At 39.0% G+C, this 19,977-nt stretch overlaps 2 protein-coding genes across 2 annotated transcripts; both read left to right on the top strand.

Annotated features, from left to right (window-relative positions):
- Nucleotides 1-2,002: 2,002 nt before the first annotated feature.
- LOC113134547 (serine/threonine-protein kinase pim-2-like) lies at nucleotides 2,003-4,145 on the top strand. The gene is made up of 6 exons (XM_026313992.1): nucleotides 2,003-2,089; nucleotides 2,184-2,231; nucleotides 2,323-2,544; nucleotides 3,033-3,210; nucleotides 3,315-3,488; nucleotides 4,006-4,145. Exons 3-6 carry the CDS (start codon nucleotides 2,344-2,346, stop codon nucleotides 4,143-4,145), a joined length of 693 nt encoding a protein of 230 aa, XP_026169777.1. The 5' UTR covers nucleotides 2,003-2,089; nucleotides 2,184-2,231; nucleotides 2,323-2,343.
- Nucleotides 4,146-6,558: 2,413 nt separating this feature from the next.
- camkk1b (calcium/calmodulin-dependent protein kinase kinase 1, alpha b) lies at nucleotides 6,559-13,480 on the top strand. Its single transcript, XM_026293085.1, has 17 exons — nucleotides 6,559-6,689; nucleotides 7,494-7,815; nucleotides 7,896-7,943; nucleotides 8,019-8,072; nucleotides 8,158-8,209; nucleotides 8,309-8,442; nucleotides 9,225-9,261; nucleotides 9,368-9,389; nucleotides 9,537-9,625; nucleotides 10,087-10,286; nucleotides 10,404-10,457; nucleotides 10,540-10,613; nucleotides 11,204-11,291; nucleotides 11,393-11,521; nucleotides 11,929-12,032; nucleotides 12,868-12,918; nucleotides 13,182-13,480. The coding sequence occupies exons 2-17, from the start codon at nucleotides 7,561-7,563 to the stop codon at nucleotides 13,261-13,263; spliced, it is 1,473 nt and encodes a 490-aa protein (XP_026148870.1). The 5' UTR covers nucleotides 6,559-6,689; nucleotides 7,494-7,560; the 3' UTR covers nucleotides 13,264-13,480.
- Nucleotides 13,481-19,977: the final 6,497 nt, after the last annotated feature.

Raw genomic sequence — 19,977 nt, 5'->3', positions numbered from 1 at the left:
TTTGTCAACTGATGTGCCATATAAAGGGAAGAACATTTATTTGTCTTAGACATAATAATATGAGCATCTCTCACAAATTACAGCTCAAAGTAGATGGATGGGGCATGACTCTATTCAATGAAATGTTTGAATCACCTCTCACTGAGCACCTTTGTCATGTACATTATCAGTACAAGGCTCTGTATTGTATAAACAAATTAAACTTAGATTTATTAATGCTAAAACTGCTGCCAGTAACAGAAACATTGCTTTTGCTGCATTTTTACTGAAACATGTACAGTAATGAGGATAAACATTTCACACATGGTGAGAGAAGGTCAAGCAATAATGTGTCCCTGTGATAATGCTTGGCTGGTTAGGGCTGCTAACTCTGCTAATCTGATACACATTATATAAGTACTGACCCAGGTCAATTCGGCACTACAGCACATGGTGAAAACTGCACCAACTATCAATGGCACCCAGCTCCCCATTATCCGTGGGCAACCAACGGAGGTACTGTCCATGTCCATCCTATGTATCTGTATCTTTCCAGAATATTCTTTTGAGGATGAATAAAGTTAATCTAATCATTACTCCCACTCGTGCCATCTGGGACCAGTGGTTTCAAGAATGATCTTGTCACCATGGTTATTTCAGCCTGTGTGATGTGATGTCATAGAATGGAACCTGGGTGACCAAATGACACAGAAGAATCTCAGAACACACAGAGGAACAGAAACTCACTCACCTTCCATATATCAGCAGAGTTAAACACAACTTCTTGATATTCACAACATCATTATTCAGAAATTTGTACTGAGCACAATTACAGAGCGACATGCCTCAGTTTTCTCAGACCTCTGACAATGATTCAGGTGAGTGGAGGGTAAACAACAAGATAAGATAAGATAAGATAAGATAAGATAAGATAAGATAAGATAAGATAAGATAAGATAAGATAAGATAAGATAAGATAAGATAAGATAAAACTTTATTCAATCCCCAAGGATGAAGTTGTGCATTGAGCATAAGCTTTTATGAAGTCTTTTTGTCTGTGGTTCAAGTGTATGTTTAATTACTTAAGTAAATAATAGGATTGAAAATTCACTACTGGGTTTATATTATTTGCAGAGAGCAGAAAACCCAACAGCAGCTTGGGAGATGATCAGAGGGTGACAGCTACTAAAAGGAAGGCCAGTATAAATCAGGAGTCACCCAGAAAAACACAGAGAATTGCCAGTGACCCCTTTGAGCTGGTAGTGGAAGCTGCAGCAGCCAAGGGGACCACGAAAGATGCTGGGACTGAAGAAGCTATCCCCAAAGAGAAGCAGGGATGCAGCAACAACGCCTGCATCAGTGAACCCACTGGGGTGCCAGTGGAGGATGTGATGGTGAACGGGAGCAAGAGAAAGGCCACCACCAGAATACTGAAACCCAGAAAGAAGTGTGGAGTTGGTAACACCAACACTAGAGAGTCAGTGGAGAATGTCACAGTGAGTGGGAGTGAGAAGAAGGACAGCGTTAAGCACCTGCCAGAGTCACAAACTCCAAGGATGGTGAGAAAGAATGCCTATGATCTGTCCTTAAGCTCCAGTGGCCAATCGACCTCCCAACAGCACAATGAGAGCCCATCCCTCTCAGTCAACAGCAGCAGAGGTAAGTGAGGTAGAGTGAAAGAAAATGACTGTGCTGTTGTTTGTATGGAACAGAACCTTTTACTAAAGTTGACTAGGATTATGATTTGAATTCAGGGTTCAGGTTAAAATTAAGTCTAGTTTAGACTCAGGTTGGATAACATTTTAATAGTCCTGTTTATTTACTTTAAGTGGATTCTTATTGTGATGACATGGCTACAGTCTTACAAAACTGACTTATTATTAATTTTGTGAACCATAGTGCTCAACCTAACTTCAGGCATTAAGGAGTTATGATAAGAAGTAGTGATATAGTCAACAGATGTTCTTAATCGCTAAACTAAAACATCTCTGTGATATCTGTGTTTGTATGTGCAGCCGACTTTGAGGCCAAGTACCTGCAGCTTAACAAACTTGGAGAAGGAGGCTTTGGATGTGTGTATGCTGGTATAAGAAAAGTTGATGATTTTCCAGTAAGTATAACAGCTATTCTCACATCACACATACACACAGTCACCATCACCATACACCAGCACTAACCAGTGTACTCATGGTTCCGTACTGTAGGTTGCGATCAAACACATCCCTGAAGAAGATGTGGAGCGTCGACCTGTGGTGAGTGGTTTAATCTGACTTCAGCACCTGCAGCTGAAATTAAGCACTCCTATTAAAAGCCTGTTTTCCCTCTGGATTTTTTTTTCTTTAGCTTTTGAATGGGAAGCTGTATATGATTCCCATAGAGGTGCTCCTCATGAAGAAAGTGGCAGGTGGACCACAGTCCGTAGGCAAATCTGCAGCAGTGTCACTGTTAGACTGGTATGATCTGGACCAGGAAGTTCTACTGGTCATGGAAAGACCAGTGCCCTGTGTGGACCTGCTGAACTACATTGATAACAACAATGGTCCCCTGGAAGAGGACGTGGCTAAGGTACAGAATATGGTGGAGAACGGATCCACAAAGTTGTCCCAAGCTTTAGAAGAGTGGTATAGGAACAATGGCTTGTAGTTCAGATGCTACGTGATAAGAAAGGCCTTAAGTCAGATAAACAACAGTAAAAGGATTTCACAACCTGTCAACTCACATCCTGTTTTTATTGATTGTTCATAACCAATTGAAACAGTGCTGATCAATCATTTATTTATCATTAATAAAGGGTTCAGTTACAACTTATATACCTGAAGGTCAAAGTTAAGAAACCTAAATAAAGACCTTAGGATCGCTGAGTAGCTGAGTTAGGGTTAAAATGGACAGAAACACCTACACTTTTATGCCAACTGGGTAACTCATTATCGAAAGCTCCAAAACAGCTGCTACATAGACCTTGTTTGTTGGAAAGCTGCTGCATTCACAGGGATCAGTAGCACATTAGAGTCCATTCTTCACCACTCATCTGTTTTTCTTTATCCCTGATTCAGACCATCATGAAGCAGCTGGTGGAGGCAGCCCTTAAAATGCACACAAAGAGAGTCTTCCATCGTGACATAAAGTCAGAAAACATTCTTATTGAAACCAGCTCCAATGTCCTTCGAGTGAGGGTCATAGACTTTGGATGTGGCTGCGTGTGGATGAAGAAACCATACCACTCCTTTACTGGTGTGTTGCCTGGCTGCTGCACTTGAGCCACAGCTTTCATTTAAATCTGAGCCTGCTCCTCATCTTTTGTTTCTTTCTGCCTCAATTTATCTTCTGGATTGTAGGAACCTCTGCATATGCGCCTCCTGAGTTTTATATATGTGGGATGTATGAGGCCGGTCCTGCTACAGTCTGGCAGCTGGGTGCACTGCTTTATGAAATGTTGGATGGATATGAACAGTTCTCCACCTCCAAGTTCCTCCGCAAGAAAATTGAATTCAACAGTCAGCTATCCCAAGGTAACACAATGCTGATGTCACTGCAGGACCAGTAGTTTGGTATTAAAAGTGCGCAGAGCTTCTTTATTCCATAAGATACAACCAGGGCAGCACTGTAGGTTCGCGGTTAGCACTATTGCCTCACAGCAAGAATGTTCCTGGTTCAAAACCCAGCAGGGACCTTTCTGTGTGAAGTTTGCATGTTCTCCCTGGTGCCTGCATAGGTTTTCTCTGGGTACTTTGGTTTCCTCCTACAGTCCAAAAACATGTATGTCAGGTTGATTGGTGACTCTAAATTGCCCATAGGAGTGAGTGTGAGTGTGTGAGGTTGTTTGTCTCTATGTGGCCCTGTGATGGACTGGTGACCTGTCCAGGGTGTACCCCTGCCTTTCACCCAAAGAGAGCTGGGATAGGCTCCAGCAGATCCCTGTGACCACAATATAAAAATAAGTGGGTATAGATGATGAATGAATGATCCAACCAATCACTGCAGTTTCCTGTGTAATCTTTCTTTTTTTTCTGTCCTCTCTTTTCACAGACTGCAAAGATTTGTTGAAGCTTTGTTTAACTGTAAACCCCAAGGACCGTGCCACTCTGGAGCAGATGCAGCTACACCCCTGGTTCACAAAATCTCACATAGCCAATCCCGCAGACACAACCCACAATTTCTCAAGCTAGGTCAAGAACTGATTTGGACCTAGCAAACACATATCTGTGAATATGACTTGAAAAGAGCTCCAGAAAAAGCATTTTGCTGATAAATACATGCATGAGAAATACAAGCAAAAATGATTATCATAGTTAAACGAACTTTCATGGGCAAACAAGAAGAACCATTGAACCATCAGTAAAATGTTCCCAGATCTTAATCGCTTTTCTGGTGTTGTCAGGCACTGAAAACTTTGCCCTATGATCTTCTGACAACACACGTTCTTCTTATTTGGATGGAAAAAAAGCTCTGACCAGCATCTTTGATGGTGTATTGAATTACAAATAGTCAATCGCTGAAAAACTGTGTCCATATCAGGACACAGAATATATACATCACTGTCTTCAGGGAGCCTAAGAGCATAAATATGTTGCTAGTGATTTTTTCTTGTACATATACTGTCTGTGGGGTTTTGCTTTTTGCTGTCTTCTGTTTTTTTTTTTTTTTTTTTTTGCACGTGTGTGCAGGTGCAGCTGGTGTTTTGTTGGTGTACAGCTGGGTGTATGATGTCTGAATAGATAATTAAATACCTATGTACCTACACATGTAAACTACATTCCAATATAAATAGATTGATAAATACCTACTGCCAAAACTGTAAGAAGCATTCATAAACTGACAAATACCGGAAACTGTCTCCACACACTTTCACAGTGCTATTGCATTTTCATTTTGTGTGTCCGTAATAAAGTTTGACGATGATGACATGATACCAGTGGTAGGTTGATGGAATAATATTATAATGTTATATTGCTTCTTTTTCCTATCCCGTATTGAGCCGCATATTCAACTCGATATACTTATTCAAGCGTCAAGATATTTTATTTTGAAAGTTAGCGTTACAACCGGAAGAGGTAACTCTTGCCACCTCGGCATAGATAAATGTACAGACCGGTTGTTTGGGTAGTTCTGACTGAGGTCTCAGCTGGAAGTTAGACGGCATTATTTAAACTTAGCTGAGTGTAATCACATCCACTGTGGTGTTTCTAAAAATGAAAAACAGAGTAAACGACAATAGGCCAGAACATGAAAAAAAAGCACTGGACAGCGCCCGTGGTTTGATCCCGCGAAGGGAGACGCATAGTTCAAACACTGAATTAGCGAAGTAACCACTGAGCTACACCAGCACATAGACTAAAGCGCCAAGGTTTCCTTATAAAGGTTATCCTGTAACACTGCTGGAAAAACAGTTCCACAGTACAAGTGTTATATTATGTACCATGAATGTTCACATATATTGCAACTGATGTGACAGTAGCATTTCCATCTTAATGTATTTTATGAATAAAACACGAAAGTCGCATTAAGGTAAAGTAAACAGGTAATAATGTGATTCACTTTGCAAATAATTATTATAATATGGCTGCAGGGCTTAAAAGAGAAGAAGAAACTTTTCATACAGTACCAAGCAGCTGTGGCCAACAGAACTGAACTGTATAGATCAAAATAGAAGCATGTGTCTGAGTAAATTTTATCAAACCAAGATACAACATTCGAAGGTACCATTCTGACCCTGAAAGATGGAAAATCCATCTATATCACAAGTTTTCTATTCATTTTTCCCAATCAAAAGATAGGTCTACATGCATGTTGTCAAAGGCAGATGCAAAGTCCAGTACGAGCAGACATTAGATAAATGTCTTCAACAAAAACAACAACAACAACACCATACGCCATGAAAGGCAAAAGGTAATTAATGATTCAGGTGACCTCTTGCCTTTCAAATGGAAATTCCAGTGTAAAAGTGTTTTCTTAAACACTTCTAATTGTACAGGCATGTCCGAGTGCAGCCACTTTTTATAGAAAGAGAGAGTCTGCTCTGCTAGTGCTTGAACAGCAAACTGATTAGCTGAATGAGTAGATTATGATTACTGTATTTTGATAATGCACTGAAGAATATGATGATTTTTAAAATTTTTAAAAACCAGTCTGCCAAATCTAACCACCTGTTTACTCGTTTTCATCTTGTCAACAAATCTCAGCCGTGTAATATTACAGATTTCTACTGCATGGTCCTGCACATGAAAATGACGTGTTCCAACGATTAGTGCATTAAAGATATCATTTTTCCTACTTAGCAGATGAAAAACCTCCAAATGTGAGTTTTACTGCTTTCAGACATTGTATGTACACAATTTATATATTTATCAGAAAAACAGATGCTAGTTAAAGAGAAACAACAACAACCTAATGTGTTGTTATTGACATCATGTTGACAAACATGTCTAAACATGTGTGACCCATGGTGTTTGGCCATGTGCTGTCTGAGATGAAAGGGGTGGAGCCTGGCAGAGTCAACACAGCCAACTATGCAGGTGTCCCCTGCTGGCCTCCCTTAGAATAACTCTGCCTCAGCTATATAGAGCCTCAGTTAATCCTTATGACAAGGGCTGCTGAGGTCCCTGCTCATCAGTGAAAGTCCTGTACTGAGACATAAAGGAGTTTCCTTACCAGAGAGCAGCAGGACAACATGCACATTAATCACCATTCTCAACACTGGACAACTCCACTGTGTGAGTGAATGATTTACCTCATATTTTATCCTGCTTTCAAACTGCAGAGGCATAAATGTTTTGTAAATGTGTGTATCGGACCTGTGTAGTATTGTGAATTTACTTACTCTGTTAAAGCTGTTTGCTTTGTTGCATAAGAAGCTTTTCAGCCTCCATGTCGTATTTTAGACTGCAGTGAGTAGTGCTAATAAGGAGTTGAACGTCACCTCCTGCTACACTGTTGTCAGAGGAAGAGATTTCTAATTTCATGTGTATTTGTTTTTAAAATCCAGGACAACACAATAGATACAAAGGTCAGTCTGTAGGTTGGGAGACAAGTGGCTATGAAGATGTGTTTGCAGAGATTTGAAACTTGCTTGAGTGAATGTCAGCTTGGCAATCAAAATGTGAGTTCCTAAAAAGGGAACCATACAGACTAGAAAAGTGATGAAGCAAATGACAAAGTATGAATTTAATCTCTAGCACTAAAAAGGTTGCTGTTTTGTAGGTGACCCCTGAGGCTCCTGAGTCTAGATTTGATAAAAATGTGAATGTGTGGGGTTCAAGTTCCAAATCTTTACAATCCAGGTGTATGGTTCTTTGTCTTATTTTATGTCTCTCTTGGATTTGACTTTTCACTGGACATGTATAGCTGCAGCTGCAGACATTAGATTAGCGTCTTCAACAAAAACAACAACGACAACACCATATGCCATGAAAGGCAAAAGGTAATTAATGATTCAGGTGACCTCTTGCCTTTCAAATGGAAATTCCAGTGTAAAGTGTTTTCTTGTTCTTTGTCTTATTTTATGTCTCTCTATTCAGGGACTCGTCCTCTTCTGTCAAGCTGCCTCTGAGATGTCCTGCTGTGAGTGAACGAGGACTGACCACCATGAGTGGCAACACCATCTGCAGGTCGGACCTGGACTCAGATTACCACAGTGAGCTGGCTGACCTGGTGGCAGCCATGAATGTGGCTGCAAACCGTGTGACACCGCCCAATGGCTACAGGTCCGGTGCACCGAGGACTGTCAGCAATAACAGAGCTCACCTCTCAGACAGGAAGATGTCTCTGCAGGAGAGGGGGAGCCGCATAGCCAGACAGCCAACAATCGAGACCAAACGTGTGTCCATCACAGACACCGATGTAAGGAGTCCTGACAATAGCATCTTTCATGTTTTTCATAAGATGCTTCACTGATTGAATTCTTTCTTCAATTTGTGCAGGACTGTGTCCAGCTCAACCAGTATAAACTGAAGGAAGAGATTGGAAAGGTGATTAATAAACATTAGATCAGTAACATAAACGTCCAGTAATCCAGGTGACTGATGGTGTCTGTTACACCCTAGGGTTCATATGGTGTGGTGAAGTTAGCCTATGATGAAGGTTCTGAACAGTACTACGTAAGTTTGAGCTCATAAATGGTGCATTTATAATCCAAGTGTCAGTTTGTCCAACCAGTATTTGCTTTATCTTGTACTTATTCAGGCAATGAAAGTAGTTTCCAAGAAGAAACTGATGAGGCAGTGTGGATTTTTGCGTGAGTGGAAATCTTTATCTCTAATAGCATTTATATGCCTGATGAGTTTTTATCATTGTTGCAGTGCTATGTTCAGTGTGTGTTTGTGCTTACTTTCAGGCCGCCTCTCTCCTCAAGGACCAAACTCCCAGCAGGACCCGTTCCCTAAAGCCGTGCTGCCCCTGGAGAGAGTGTACAAGGAGATCGCCATACTGAAGAAACTGGACCATCACAATGTTGTTAGGCTAGTGGAGGTCAGTATGACAACTCAGTCCTCAATAGACAGATCACAGAGTACAGCAGTGGTAGAAACAGTACTAAGATCCTTTACTTCAGTGAAAGTATGAATATCACAAGTTACACAGTACTTGTATTCAAATTTTTTCCTAAGCAGAAGTACGATACAGTATTTACAGCAATATATACATGAAGTACCAAAAGTAAAAGTATTCAGTGGCACATTTAACATAATATACATTATATTATTGGATTATAATACTGATGCAAATACAAATGTGTTCATAACTTTAACGTCACAGTTGGTAAAGGTGGAGCTCATATGAACTACCCTGTATAGAGTATTTATAATTGGAGTTATTCTACATAATTCTGGGTAGCTTGTGAATTTCTCTGTGGACAAATAAAGTAAAGTAAATAATATAAAGTGACCTGTCCAGGGTGTACCCCTGCCTTTCACCCAAAGAAAGCTGGGATAGGCTCCAGCAGATCCCTGTGACCCTGGTTAGGAATAAGTGGGTATAGATAATGGATGGATGGATGTAAATAATGGGAAGTAAAAAGAAACAAAGTTGCACTTACCTACAGTACATGAGTACATGGATACACAGGATATGGGGATGGGTGGAGGTAAACTGTGGTGGATATTACAAATACTCATAGAAGAAATGGTCATTTTAATAAATTAATGTGCAAAAACCTGTGGATGTAATCTTTATGTGTAATATGACAACAACAGAAGAAAACAACAAAATACATGAAAATACAATTCAAATATTAAAGAAATTTTGCCTCGCAGGTGCTTGATGATCCTGATGGAGATGGGCTTCATATGGGTAGGGATTGATTTATTTACTGTGGATTAGCTGAACTGAGCTGTTAACTGTATCCCTGTGCAAAAGGCAGAAGTAAGTAAAGTCTGATTTTTTTTTTATCCTAAAGCATTCGAACTGATGACAAAAGGGTATGTTATGTAAGGACTTTCACATTTTCTGTCAAGCTCTGAGTAGAGCTGGTCTCAGCAGCTGAAAAGGTGGTGAGGCTTCTATTAGACAAAGTGTACACATTTCATCACTTTTTTATGCCTTTCTCCACCTCTTGCGTTAACTAGCCCAGTGATGGAGGTTCCTACAGATGACCCCTTCACAGAGGAGCAGGCTTGCTTTTACTTCAGAGATGTTGTCCTGGGAATAGAGTATTGTAAGTTTACAGTATTGCAGAATAAAAACAGCAGCATTTTCCTTTATGTCCCACTTTCTTGATATTATAAGCAGAATATACTGTAAATGTTTAAAAAATGTATAATAACACACTTTAGTGTAGTAGTAAGCACATACATGTGTATATTATAGACATTCATCAAAAACTTTAACTCCTCTTGTGTACACCCATAACTGGATGCTACTGTATAGACAATATATAGTAAAACACAGTTTTAATATCATAAGATAGGCTATGTCTTCATTGGGGAAATCACAGTTGTTGACAAATGACAACTGACAAAATATGAATATGGACTTGAAAATCTCTTCTTGTGCAAAACTACATTATACACACCAATAATTAGAGGTTTATACATTTCTTATGTCCTGGCACCAGTGCACCAGAGTTTCTTAAGGAGGTTCTATATAGAGATATCTTGAGATGTTTTTCTTATTCAGTGCACTACCACAAGATCATCCATAGAGACATTAAACCCTCCAACCTGTTGCTGGGGGATGATGGTCATGTCAAGATAGCGGACTTTGGTGTTAGCAATGAGTTTGAGGGGACAGACGCCCGCCTTTCGAGCACTGCGGGCACGCCGGCCTTCATGGCCCCAGAGACGGTGACTGAGCATGAGCAGAGCTTCAGCGGAAAGGTGAGACGACACTTTTTCTTCACATATGTTCTGATTGTGACTCATCATATTGTGATACTGTCCAAAAGTGTACTGAGATCTTCCACACATCCCTGAGAATTACTATCTGTTTACCAGGCATTAGACGTGTGGGCCATGGGAGTCACGTTGTACTGCTTTGTCTTTGGGAAGGTAAGCAACTTCACAGAAAAATTCATGTAGACACAAAAGCCAACCCAACATTTTAATCATTTGAGTTTGTCTGTTGTTCCAGTGCCCTTTTTATGATGAATACATTGTCTCTCTACACAACAAGATCAAGAACAAACCTGTGGAGTTTCCAGAGATGTAAGCAAACATCAGGAAACATTAAAATAGCAGAACAGCTGCTTGTGATATTACAGTATGTAACAGGATTTATATTCTTATGCTACAGCGTCAAGTCAGTATGGATTCAAATCCTAGACTACTGATAGATAGAACCCTTCTATAGCTGAGCATTTGAGGCAAGGTATGTCTGTTTTGCCTGCTAGGAACAAATTTTTTAAAGTATAGACCAATTTCTTAACTTGTTGCTATTGTTATTATGATATATAATTCAACAATGATTTATGTTAAATCCATCCATCCATCTCTTTTCTATACCCGCTTATTCCTTAACCAGGGTCACGGGGATCTGCTGGAGCCTGATTTATGTTAAATAGACCCCTAAACTACAGACTGTATTATTAAAGCACATGTGAAATTAACAGCATTACTGATGGATCCAATGGCGAAATGAATGCATTACACAAAAGAATGATGATTGTAGTTACTCCTGTATGTGACATGTAAAAATGGCTACAGCCCTATTTTGTACCCACACCCAGTTTGTGCAATGACTAGCAAAAGCGTATATAAAATCACATGGACATTTTGGTTTTCTTTTTGTTTTTCAGACCATTGATAAGTAAAGAACTGAAGGAGCTCATTGAATGCATGCTGGATAAAAACCCTGAAACAAGAATCACCATTCCTCAAATTAAGGTCACAGAAAGAGAAATGACTACATCTGATTAATATTCTACAAAAGCCCATATGTTCACCGTTTTCATAATCTGGCAGTTTTTATGCATGTTTGTTTACAGCTACATCCGTGGGTGACAGAGAACGGTACGAATCCTCTCCCTCTGGAGGAGGAACACTGCACGGCAGTGGAGGTCACTGAGGAGGAGCTGCAGAACAGCGTCAAACTCATCCCCAGCCTTACCACTATGGTGAGTCTTGCGTTACTTCCTCTCTGCTCACCATCTACCCTCACTGTTTCCACAGCCTGTTGCTGCTTTGTGTATTTCAATTCCCAATATTTACATTTACCTCTTTCAAGAATTGCTAAAAACACCTGACTCAGTGCATTAAATCACACATTTTTTTTGTGAAAAGACACAACATATTTCATGTGTGTATAACATTTTTCAGTTCACTGTGGAAAAGTTGTAAAATAGCAATATTTGATGAAATATATATATATATATATATATATGAAAGGACAATGACATGATTAAATAACATAATTAAACAATTTGCAGTCTCCCAGAAAGCGACACTTGACATTTAAAAAAGTGTATTTTGTTGTTGAGACGTCTTTTGTATTTTCATTGAGATTGTGTGATGTCCACTGCAGATTCTGGTGAAGTCCATGCTGAGGAAGCGGTCTTTCAGTAATCCGTTTGAGTTCCATGGCAGACGGTCGGAGAGGTCCATGTCTGCCCCTGGAGGTCTACTTACGTAAGTACCCTGCTCTACAAATCCTGCCTGCTTTGCAATTAGGCCCCTAGCAAAACAAAGCAGTGAGCATATAAACAATATAGATTGAGCCAGCTACCATAGTTTGTACCTGACACATTAAATACAACATATTGGATCCACCACTAATGCTTAAATACTGACTAGCTCTAATTTTGTGTTTATTTGGTTTTGGTCCTGAAGTTAACAGCACACTCAGGGAGATAAAAGCTTTTATTCTGTCATGAAAAGCTAAATGGAAGCCCCTGTGGCAGCAGTAATAATGGCTGTGCTGCTGTTGTTTTCCATTAGCAGGCCAGTCTGAGCTGTAGGGGGCCCACTGACACAGCTAATTACACTTTTGTGTGATGCGGAGAAGCAGCTACATCTTTTCCACAATTGCAAAATCACCACCACCACCACTACTACTACAGTACACAGCACTGCTGTCTCCCAGATCAGGCTGATCATTGTATGATATATAAATGTTGATATCTTAGATAACAAGTGGTATTCTGACACAACTTGCAACAAGATTTGAGCATTAAAACAATAAAGAATGGTGTAAAGAGGATGCTATCATTACAAATGAATATTTCATAGTGTAGTTGGGTGCTGGCTTGAAGAAGAAGATCAAAATGTTTAAATTTGATCTTCTTGGAAGGATGGTGCACTGTGGCATGGTGCTTCAGTGATTAAATATTATACTTCTCTGCCTACAGTTTTGGGACATTTCAATTTATCACTAGTCAGTGGAGAAACGATGATCTGTGTTCATCATGAACTGTACTATAATCTGATGGATTCCAGCCTCTTACATGACATCTCCTTCTTGCAGTGGTTCTTGGGGCTTACTGAGGTTTTCGCCTCAGCTTCATCCTTCCTTGAGGTAAATTTCCTAAAAGCATTTAGGCTGATCTCACATGCTTCATACACTGCACAGCTCATCAGCTGTTTGTCCAGCCTTAAGAGGATTAAAGAGAGACAACACGATGTGCTCAACACTGAGCTGTACCTAAAATAAACACACACACACAGGTTTGTTGTTGAATGCTTTGTGTTAGCTTGCTGGTCTCTGTTGTGCATCTATGAGGCGAGCGTAGATAGAAAAATGACCTTCCTTCAGCGTGATGGAGTGTTTGTCACCTGCAGGAAAACCAGCAATGAGGGGAGCAGAGAAGGAGAGCTGGAGGACCTGCATGAAGTCGACACACTGACAGAGTGTACAGATTAAAAAAGAAGAGGGCATGTAGAATATGTTTTGTACCAGTCTTTATGTCTTTACATCCTAATTTTCATGTTTTTGTGCTGTCAAACATGTTCATACTTGACTTCTGGTAACTCTGCGATACACTGAATATTAAAAAAAGTACTCCATGTATAAAATGGATGTAAGTCAGCTTACAATTCTCTCAGTCTATTCAACTTCTTTACTATTCTGCTATTAAATATACCGTAACCTATTTACTATGCATTGTTATTAAAAATGTAAATAATCTTTATATAGAAGATATTTTTACATTTTCCTACAGCTGTTGAAAATAATAAAAGCACTATATTAAACACTGAGTTTGAATGATTGCGGAGATGATTGTCTGTGTATATATACAGCTTATATTACAGACAGTGCCACAACAGTTTTGTTGTGTTGACCCACTAGATGGCAGCCTTACAACATCATTTTCACTTGTGTCCTTGGAGTTCCTACTGATCAGATCAGTGTTAAATATGGCAGCTGAACCTGATTGAGTTTTTTAATTTTTTGATGAACATCTATAATTATTTTAGTCACATTTTAGTCTTGCTAGGGTGAGTTTAACATTTTAGTCTAGTTATCATTGTTTTTGCTTATGTTTATACTGTAACTTTACAGTTACCATGGTTAAAGTTGTTATTCTTGTGTATTGCATGGTTTGTGGAAGGACTGTTTATTTGGTTACATGCTGTCTCCCTCTGCTCTACAAAAGCTGTATTTTCTCATATTTAAAATACTGTTCATTGAATTTAGCTTTAGAGGTGAAACTGAATAATGCTCTGTCCCATACTGAATGATTTTCCCTGTATATTTAAAGCATACATTTATTGCTGGTTCTGTTCCTCACCTGTCTCCACTAACTATGGCTGATTTCTGGGCCCTCTGATCACTTGGTTATATGTTGGTAGATTTATTTTGCTAAACACTGATGCAGCAGCTGACTTGCTTTACCTGATTAACAATGATTAAGAATGAAACTGTGTGGGTGGAAAGCTCAGAGAAGAAAAATCAGAAAAACCCCCCAGAAGAGACCTGAGCTGCTCCCCAAAGGCTTCAAAAATTCAAGTGCTCCTGGCAGCAATTCACATTAGAGAAGAAGAAGAAGCAATGCACACTAGAGGAAGTTTAGCCTGGGATACATCCATGACTCGAACATGATTAAGGTCTTTTCAGTAGCTGCAGATTTCACAGGAAGTATAAAACTAGTCAATTTTACTTTAAACAATGTCAACATGGAGGCAAAAAGGGCAAATGTTACTAATTTTAGACTTACAAAGAAGGCCAAAGATGATAATATTTGCGAGACAAACAAGAAATCTACCAGCACCCAGAGGTGCATAATTCTTGTTAACACTGGCATTGATTGTTTTTGTTGTTAGCATTAGTCAAACATCTGCTCAGGAATCAGCCTCATTTCCTGCTGTTTGTGGAAAAACTCAACTTGACACTAGAGGTCAACATTCTCTGACACCTGTTTGGTCTCTGCTGTTTGCTTAAAGGTAGGATTTCTTTCTCTTTATTGTGTTCAAACTTGATGTTCTCTGTTGTTGCTTAATCTGTTATTTACCATTTATGTTAGAATGTGTGTGTGTGTGTGTGCAGCTGAACTGTGTGCTTGTTGGTGCTGCTGCTGATGGCACTGGGCTGCTTTGGTGTTGTTTTGTGCACCTCTGTGTAATTATTGTGTGTATTTGGGGTCAGACCAGTTTGATGTTGTTAGCTGGGCTGCTGCAATGTATGCGCCAGAAGTTAATTGGACAAAACAGCATGTGTGAAAATGCAAGTCTCTATAAGATTGTGTGCCAGTGTGCTACTTGTATGTGCTTTAAAAAAGCTTTAAAAAAAAGAGAGATGTTTTATTCTATCCAGTGTATCTTCTCTGGATATTTAATCCCTCTTTTCCTAGTCTGCATGTAAATACATATAAATCTACATTGCCACGTATTCCACCACAATGGATCTCATATCTCTGAAATACAAATATAAACTGTAAAAGGCTGCTCCAGAATAAAATGCACTTAATTCTGTGTTCCAGTAGAGGGCAGCAGTGTGCTGCAGGTAGAGAGATTAACCATAAACCCCTTGTGTACAGCTGTAACCCACAGAGCTGAAGTACCTTGAGCAAGACCCTGGGTGGGACACTGCTCTGACCAGTTTCTCTTTTACGATATACAGTTAGAAGATATTAAAAAACATCATCCAAATATTAGCCTGTACACACTTTAAGTTATAGACCCTTATTGTATTCATGATGAAACTGTCATACTCCATCATGTTACAACATACGCTCATATTATTGGTCATATATTCAGTTCATCTATAACTTTTTTGAGCACCCATGAATGGAGAGTGGGGTATAAACTGATGACAGTCTTGTAAAACAGTTAAAATATGTCTTCATAGAAGATGATTCTGTGAATTAACATTTAAAATGTTTCTATATGCTAACAGCAGCTATGTTACAGTGTGTTTTAAGCCACACAGTATAGTGCTAAGGTTAAATGGTACTCCCCAAAGGTATCACCAGTGTCAGTGATATATTTGTGAAGGATATTCAGAGATTATTTACATTATGTGCAATGTGTTACCCTGGAATGTATTTGTAGATGGTTGTTCAAGCAGACATCTTCCCTGATGACCCTCAAGTCTCCTGGAAGTATGAAAGATTTATGTGTTTTTCCACAGTAATAGTTTTATAGTTTAGGAATCGACTGAAACAATTCAGAACTTCTACTACAAATGAAAGAAATGTAATGTAGAACAAAAATAAACCCTTAATATCCTTATAAAGACAGGGTATCAGAGATATTGGGTGGTAAGTTTTTCCTTTACAGTAACTGATATTTCTCCTCATGACAAAACTCCAAAGCATATCACGATTGAATTTTTGAAAGTTACTTATTTTCCTCTGTTGTGTTTTTTTTTTAAACAGTAGAGGGAATCACAGTTGTGGAAGAAATAGTTTTATTTATATTATTTATTTTTTATTCAAATGAAGGCAGAAATACAACAGTGTAGGAATAGTGTTACAGGTATATGTCGTGCACTAAAAATTAGAAATACATAAAAGTAAAAGTTTTTATCTAAGAATCAGCATCAAAATATATTTAAATATATATATATAATATATTTAAATATATATATATATAATAAACTGAATCTGTAGTGGAGTAAGAAGTACAATACTGTCCTCTGAAGTGAACTACAAGTACTCAGTGTGCAAATTGTATCCCAGCACTGCTCTCTTCTGTCCTTGAACTGTGGTGCAAAAATAGATATTTCAGTTTCCAGGAGAAGGAGGAGGCATGATGCTGCAAAATGTAAAATCGCTGAACAAGAATGCCACTGCCAGTCACTATCACAGCATTACTGTCTGAAATGTCCAGATCAGCACAAACCTCAGGTTTATCAGCTTGAGCTGTGGAAACTCCATTGGTTTTTTGAGAGACAGGCTTTACTGAGGTACACTGGGCATGGAAGTTTCTCTGGAGGTGTGTGTAGTAGGTGGAAAAATATAGTATCTGCTGCTGGGACTGAACAGTACAGTGTGGGACAGAAACAATGGAAACAAACATCGACTAAAGACCAGAAGTTCTTTAGCTGGTGCAGCAGATGATGAAGAGAAAAACATGAGGATGTAATGGACATTTTGGGAGTTTTATGGATATGAGTGATATATGGTAATGTTCCATATTCCAAGGAGTGAACTGTCGAAGAATGAGATGTCAAAAAGCCAATCTCAGAATAATTACTGTATCACATTAACATATAAACAGCACAAAAACATTAGTGAATAAATGTCTGTGAGTATGTGAGATATGGGGCATTAATAATCACCATATAAGATATTACATTGAGGTTTGACAGATTATATCTCTTTTATGCAGTTCAACTACGAGCCTTCCTAAAAGCCTCTTCACCTACTTCAGTTACTGCTCTTTGTGTTTGTAAGGTAGTATAAAAGCTGCATTAGTGCATATTTTCCATCACAGCTAAATATCCTATATCCTGCTGGGCTGTAGCCTGCAGTCCCAAGGTTTAGCTTATGAAATAACCTCATTAACTCTTATGTTACATTTTCGCTTAGCTTGCCTAGTTAGCCATCCATCCGTTATCCGTTATCTACCGCTAATTCCTCCAGGGTCACAGGAGGCTGGAGCCAATCCCAGCTGACATTGTGTGACATCAGTGGGGTACACCCTGAACAGATCAGTCTATCACAGGCTGACACACGCACACACACTCACACAGAGACAGACAAACACTCACACTCACATTCACATCTACGGGCAGTTTAGAGTCACCAGTTACCCTAACCCCAAACCTCATGTCTTTGGACTGTGGGATGAAGCTGCAGTATCCGGAGAAAACCCACACAGGCAAACGTGAAAACTGCACATAGAAAGGTTAGCAGTGCAACAGTGCTAACCACAGGCCTCCATGCTGCTTTCCATTTTTGTGTCACAAAAATAAACAAACAAACAAGCATTTAGCCCCTGCAAGCTTTCATGAGAGCCATAGTCCTGCAGTCAGCTCATTTTTTGTGCTGGTTGCTGTTATGTGAAGACCAAAGAGGAGTGTTTCTGAGCAAAGATTTCTGTGGAAACGGTTGCCATGCAACAGCACAATACTGCGCTCATATGAAGTATTAACTTCACTGTACGACTGCTCTGTTTTCTGAGCTCACACTGGCTCGGGACTAATGCAGCATCCTATTATATTCTACTCTATTCTACTGTATATTCTCTGTGTTGAGATGTATACTTAGGTTTTTATTTTTGGGCTGTAACTGTAGTGTAATTCTTGCATCGATGGGCAGGGGAAACTTTGATTCACTGTCTGGTTCCACACCCAGACTCCTTTCAGTTTCCACATCCAGAGCCAGCTGCAGTTCAGCCTCGGATACTTAGCTAAACACTGACCCTCACTGTTAACCTTGTTTTCCTTTCACAACAGCACATTTCACCCCTTCAGACTTAGCCACACCACCATCCCCTCTCTCAGTCTTTTCTGTGACTGATGTTCAACGTGGCTGACCCTGGTGGCCTGCTGTCAACTGAAATGCACATCCCCTTCAGGCTACAAAGGAGGGAAGGGTCTTTTTTCTTCTTCTTCTTTTTATTTATTTATTTTTGTTCTTCCTTGCACTGTTGGGAATCCCCTGTGCCCACATACACAATGACTCACCAGCTTAGACATCAGACAGACCCAAAAACACTAGAAGGGAAATTTGTCAACCAGTTGGCACCTGAGGAGCTAATTGTAAAACAAAGCATGACTGAGTAGACACTGTCAAGGTAAAAGAATACGTAGGAGAGAATCTAGTGGAAAATGCAGAGCAAGAAAGGCAAAAATAATGTAGAGCTACTTCATAATTAGATGTGAAAGGTTTTTGTTCCACATCCAGCATTAACAGATGAATCCATAATACTCTTCACATGACATTTAAGAGTTAATTATCACACTGTGAACATCTGGGTTTGGAGTTTAGACTTTCAAAATAGATGTTACATGTGCATGTGTTAATGTGCAGATTTACACCAGATCTTGTTAGACAAGTGATATCATTTCATCCCCACATTTTTCTGTTCTGGGATTGGATGCTTTAGGATCGGCTGCAAAAATTCACTTACCCACCATCAGTGACCCTTGTCACATATATTATATTATCTATAGAGCACAAGGTTGTATATTTAAGTCATGTTTTGCAGGCTAAAACCAAAAAAGAAAAAAAAAAAGAAATACAATAAAAAATGCTTGGCGTACTTGAAAGTACCACTTAGCAATAGCACTTCAATACAATTATCCTGCTAAAAATGTTATTTAAATTTTACATTTAAGTTTCTTATTGTCCAACTGACCACCTAAATACCCCAATAAAAAGTAAAATATTTCACACAATTAAATGTCAAGTGGAAATTTGAGAAGCTGGTGGTCTTTTTGAATTAAAAAAAATATTTAATTTGCCATGATTTTCTGCAATTCAGTTCAATGAATCAACTAAACGTTTCAGCTCTGTTTGTGTATGTTGTTAGTTACAATATGTGCTGGTGAAACACAAGCAGGTTAGGTAAACTGGTGACAGTGATATATTTTTATCTATCCTGCAGCTCCATTAGTAAGTCAGTTTCGGGTTTAGAAGGGTATTATTAGGGTTTTTTTGGCACACATCTACTCCTATCATAAGTATTAAAAAATATTATGCACTCTTTCTGTCATACTTTATCTTTCACAGTAGACATTCTGTGCTTGCTTATCAATTTTAGAGATTCATTAAATGTTTTAGGCTTCAAGTGTGTATTTGAGAACGGATCGTTATTTACAATAATTATCTTCATGAAGTCTAATAAATGTAATGAACAGTTTTAACACTTGCATCATTTTGAAGCTGATGTTATTTTGTCAGGGGATGTAGTGTGACTGTGAGGCCTTGAAAGAACAAGCAGAATGACGTAACTGTGAGATGGGGTGGGGGGTGGGCGGTTTAATTTTAGACTCACCCTTTAAAAACTTCTGTTCATCACGAAAACCTCTGTAGTTATGAATAATCACCTCCAGTATAATTCGGTAGTTTAATCACAAAAAATAAAAATATTAATAATAGAAAAATCCTAAAACCAAATAACAAAATGAAACAACAGCAATCTTATATGTTGCAGCCTGATGGAGAGGCTATGAGACGCAATATATCCT

This window comes from Mastacembelus armatus, chromosome 13, assembly GCF_900324485.2.
Source record: "Mastacembelus armatus chromosome 13, fMasArm1.2, whole genome shotgun sequence".
Classification (NCBI taxonomy): Eukaryota; Metazoa; Chordata; class Actinopteri; order Synbranchiformes; family Mastacembelidae; genus Mastacembelus; species Mastacembelus armatus.
This window is presented reverse-complemented; position numbering and strand designations above follow the sequence as displayed.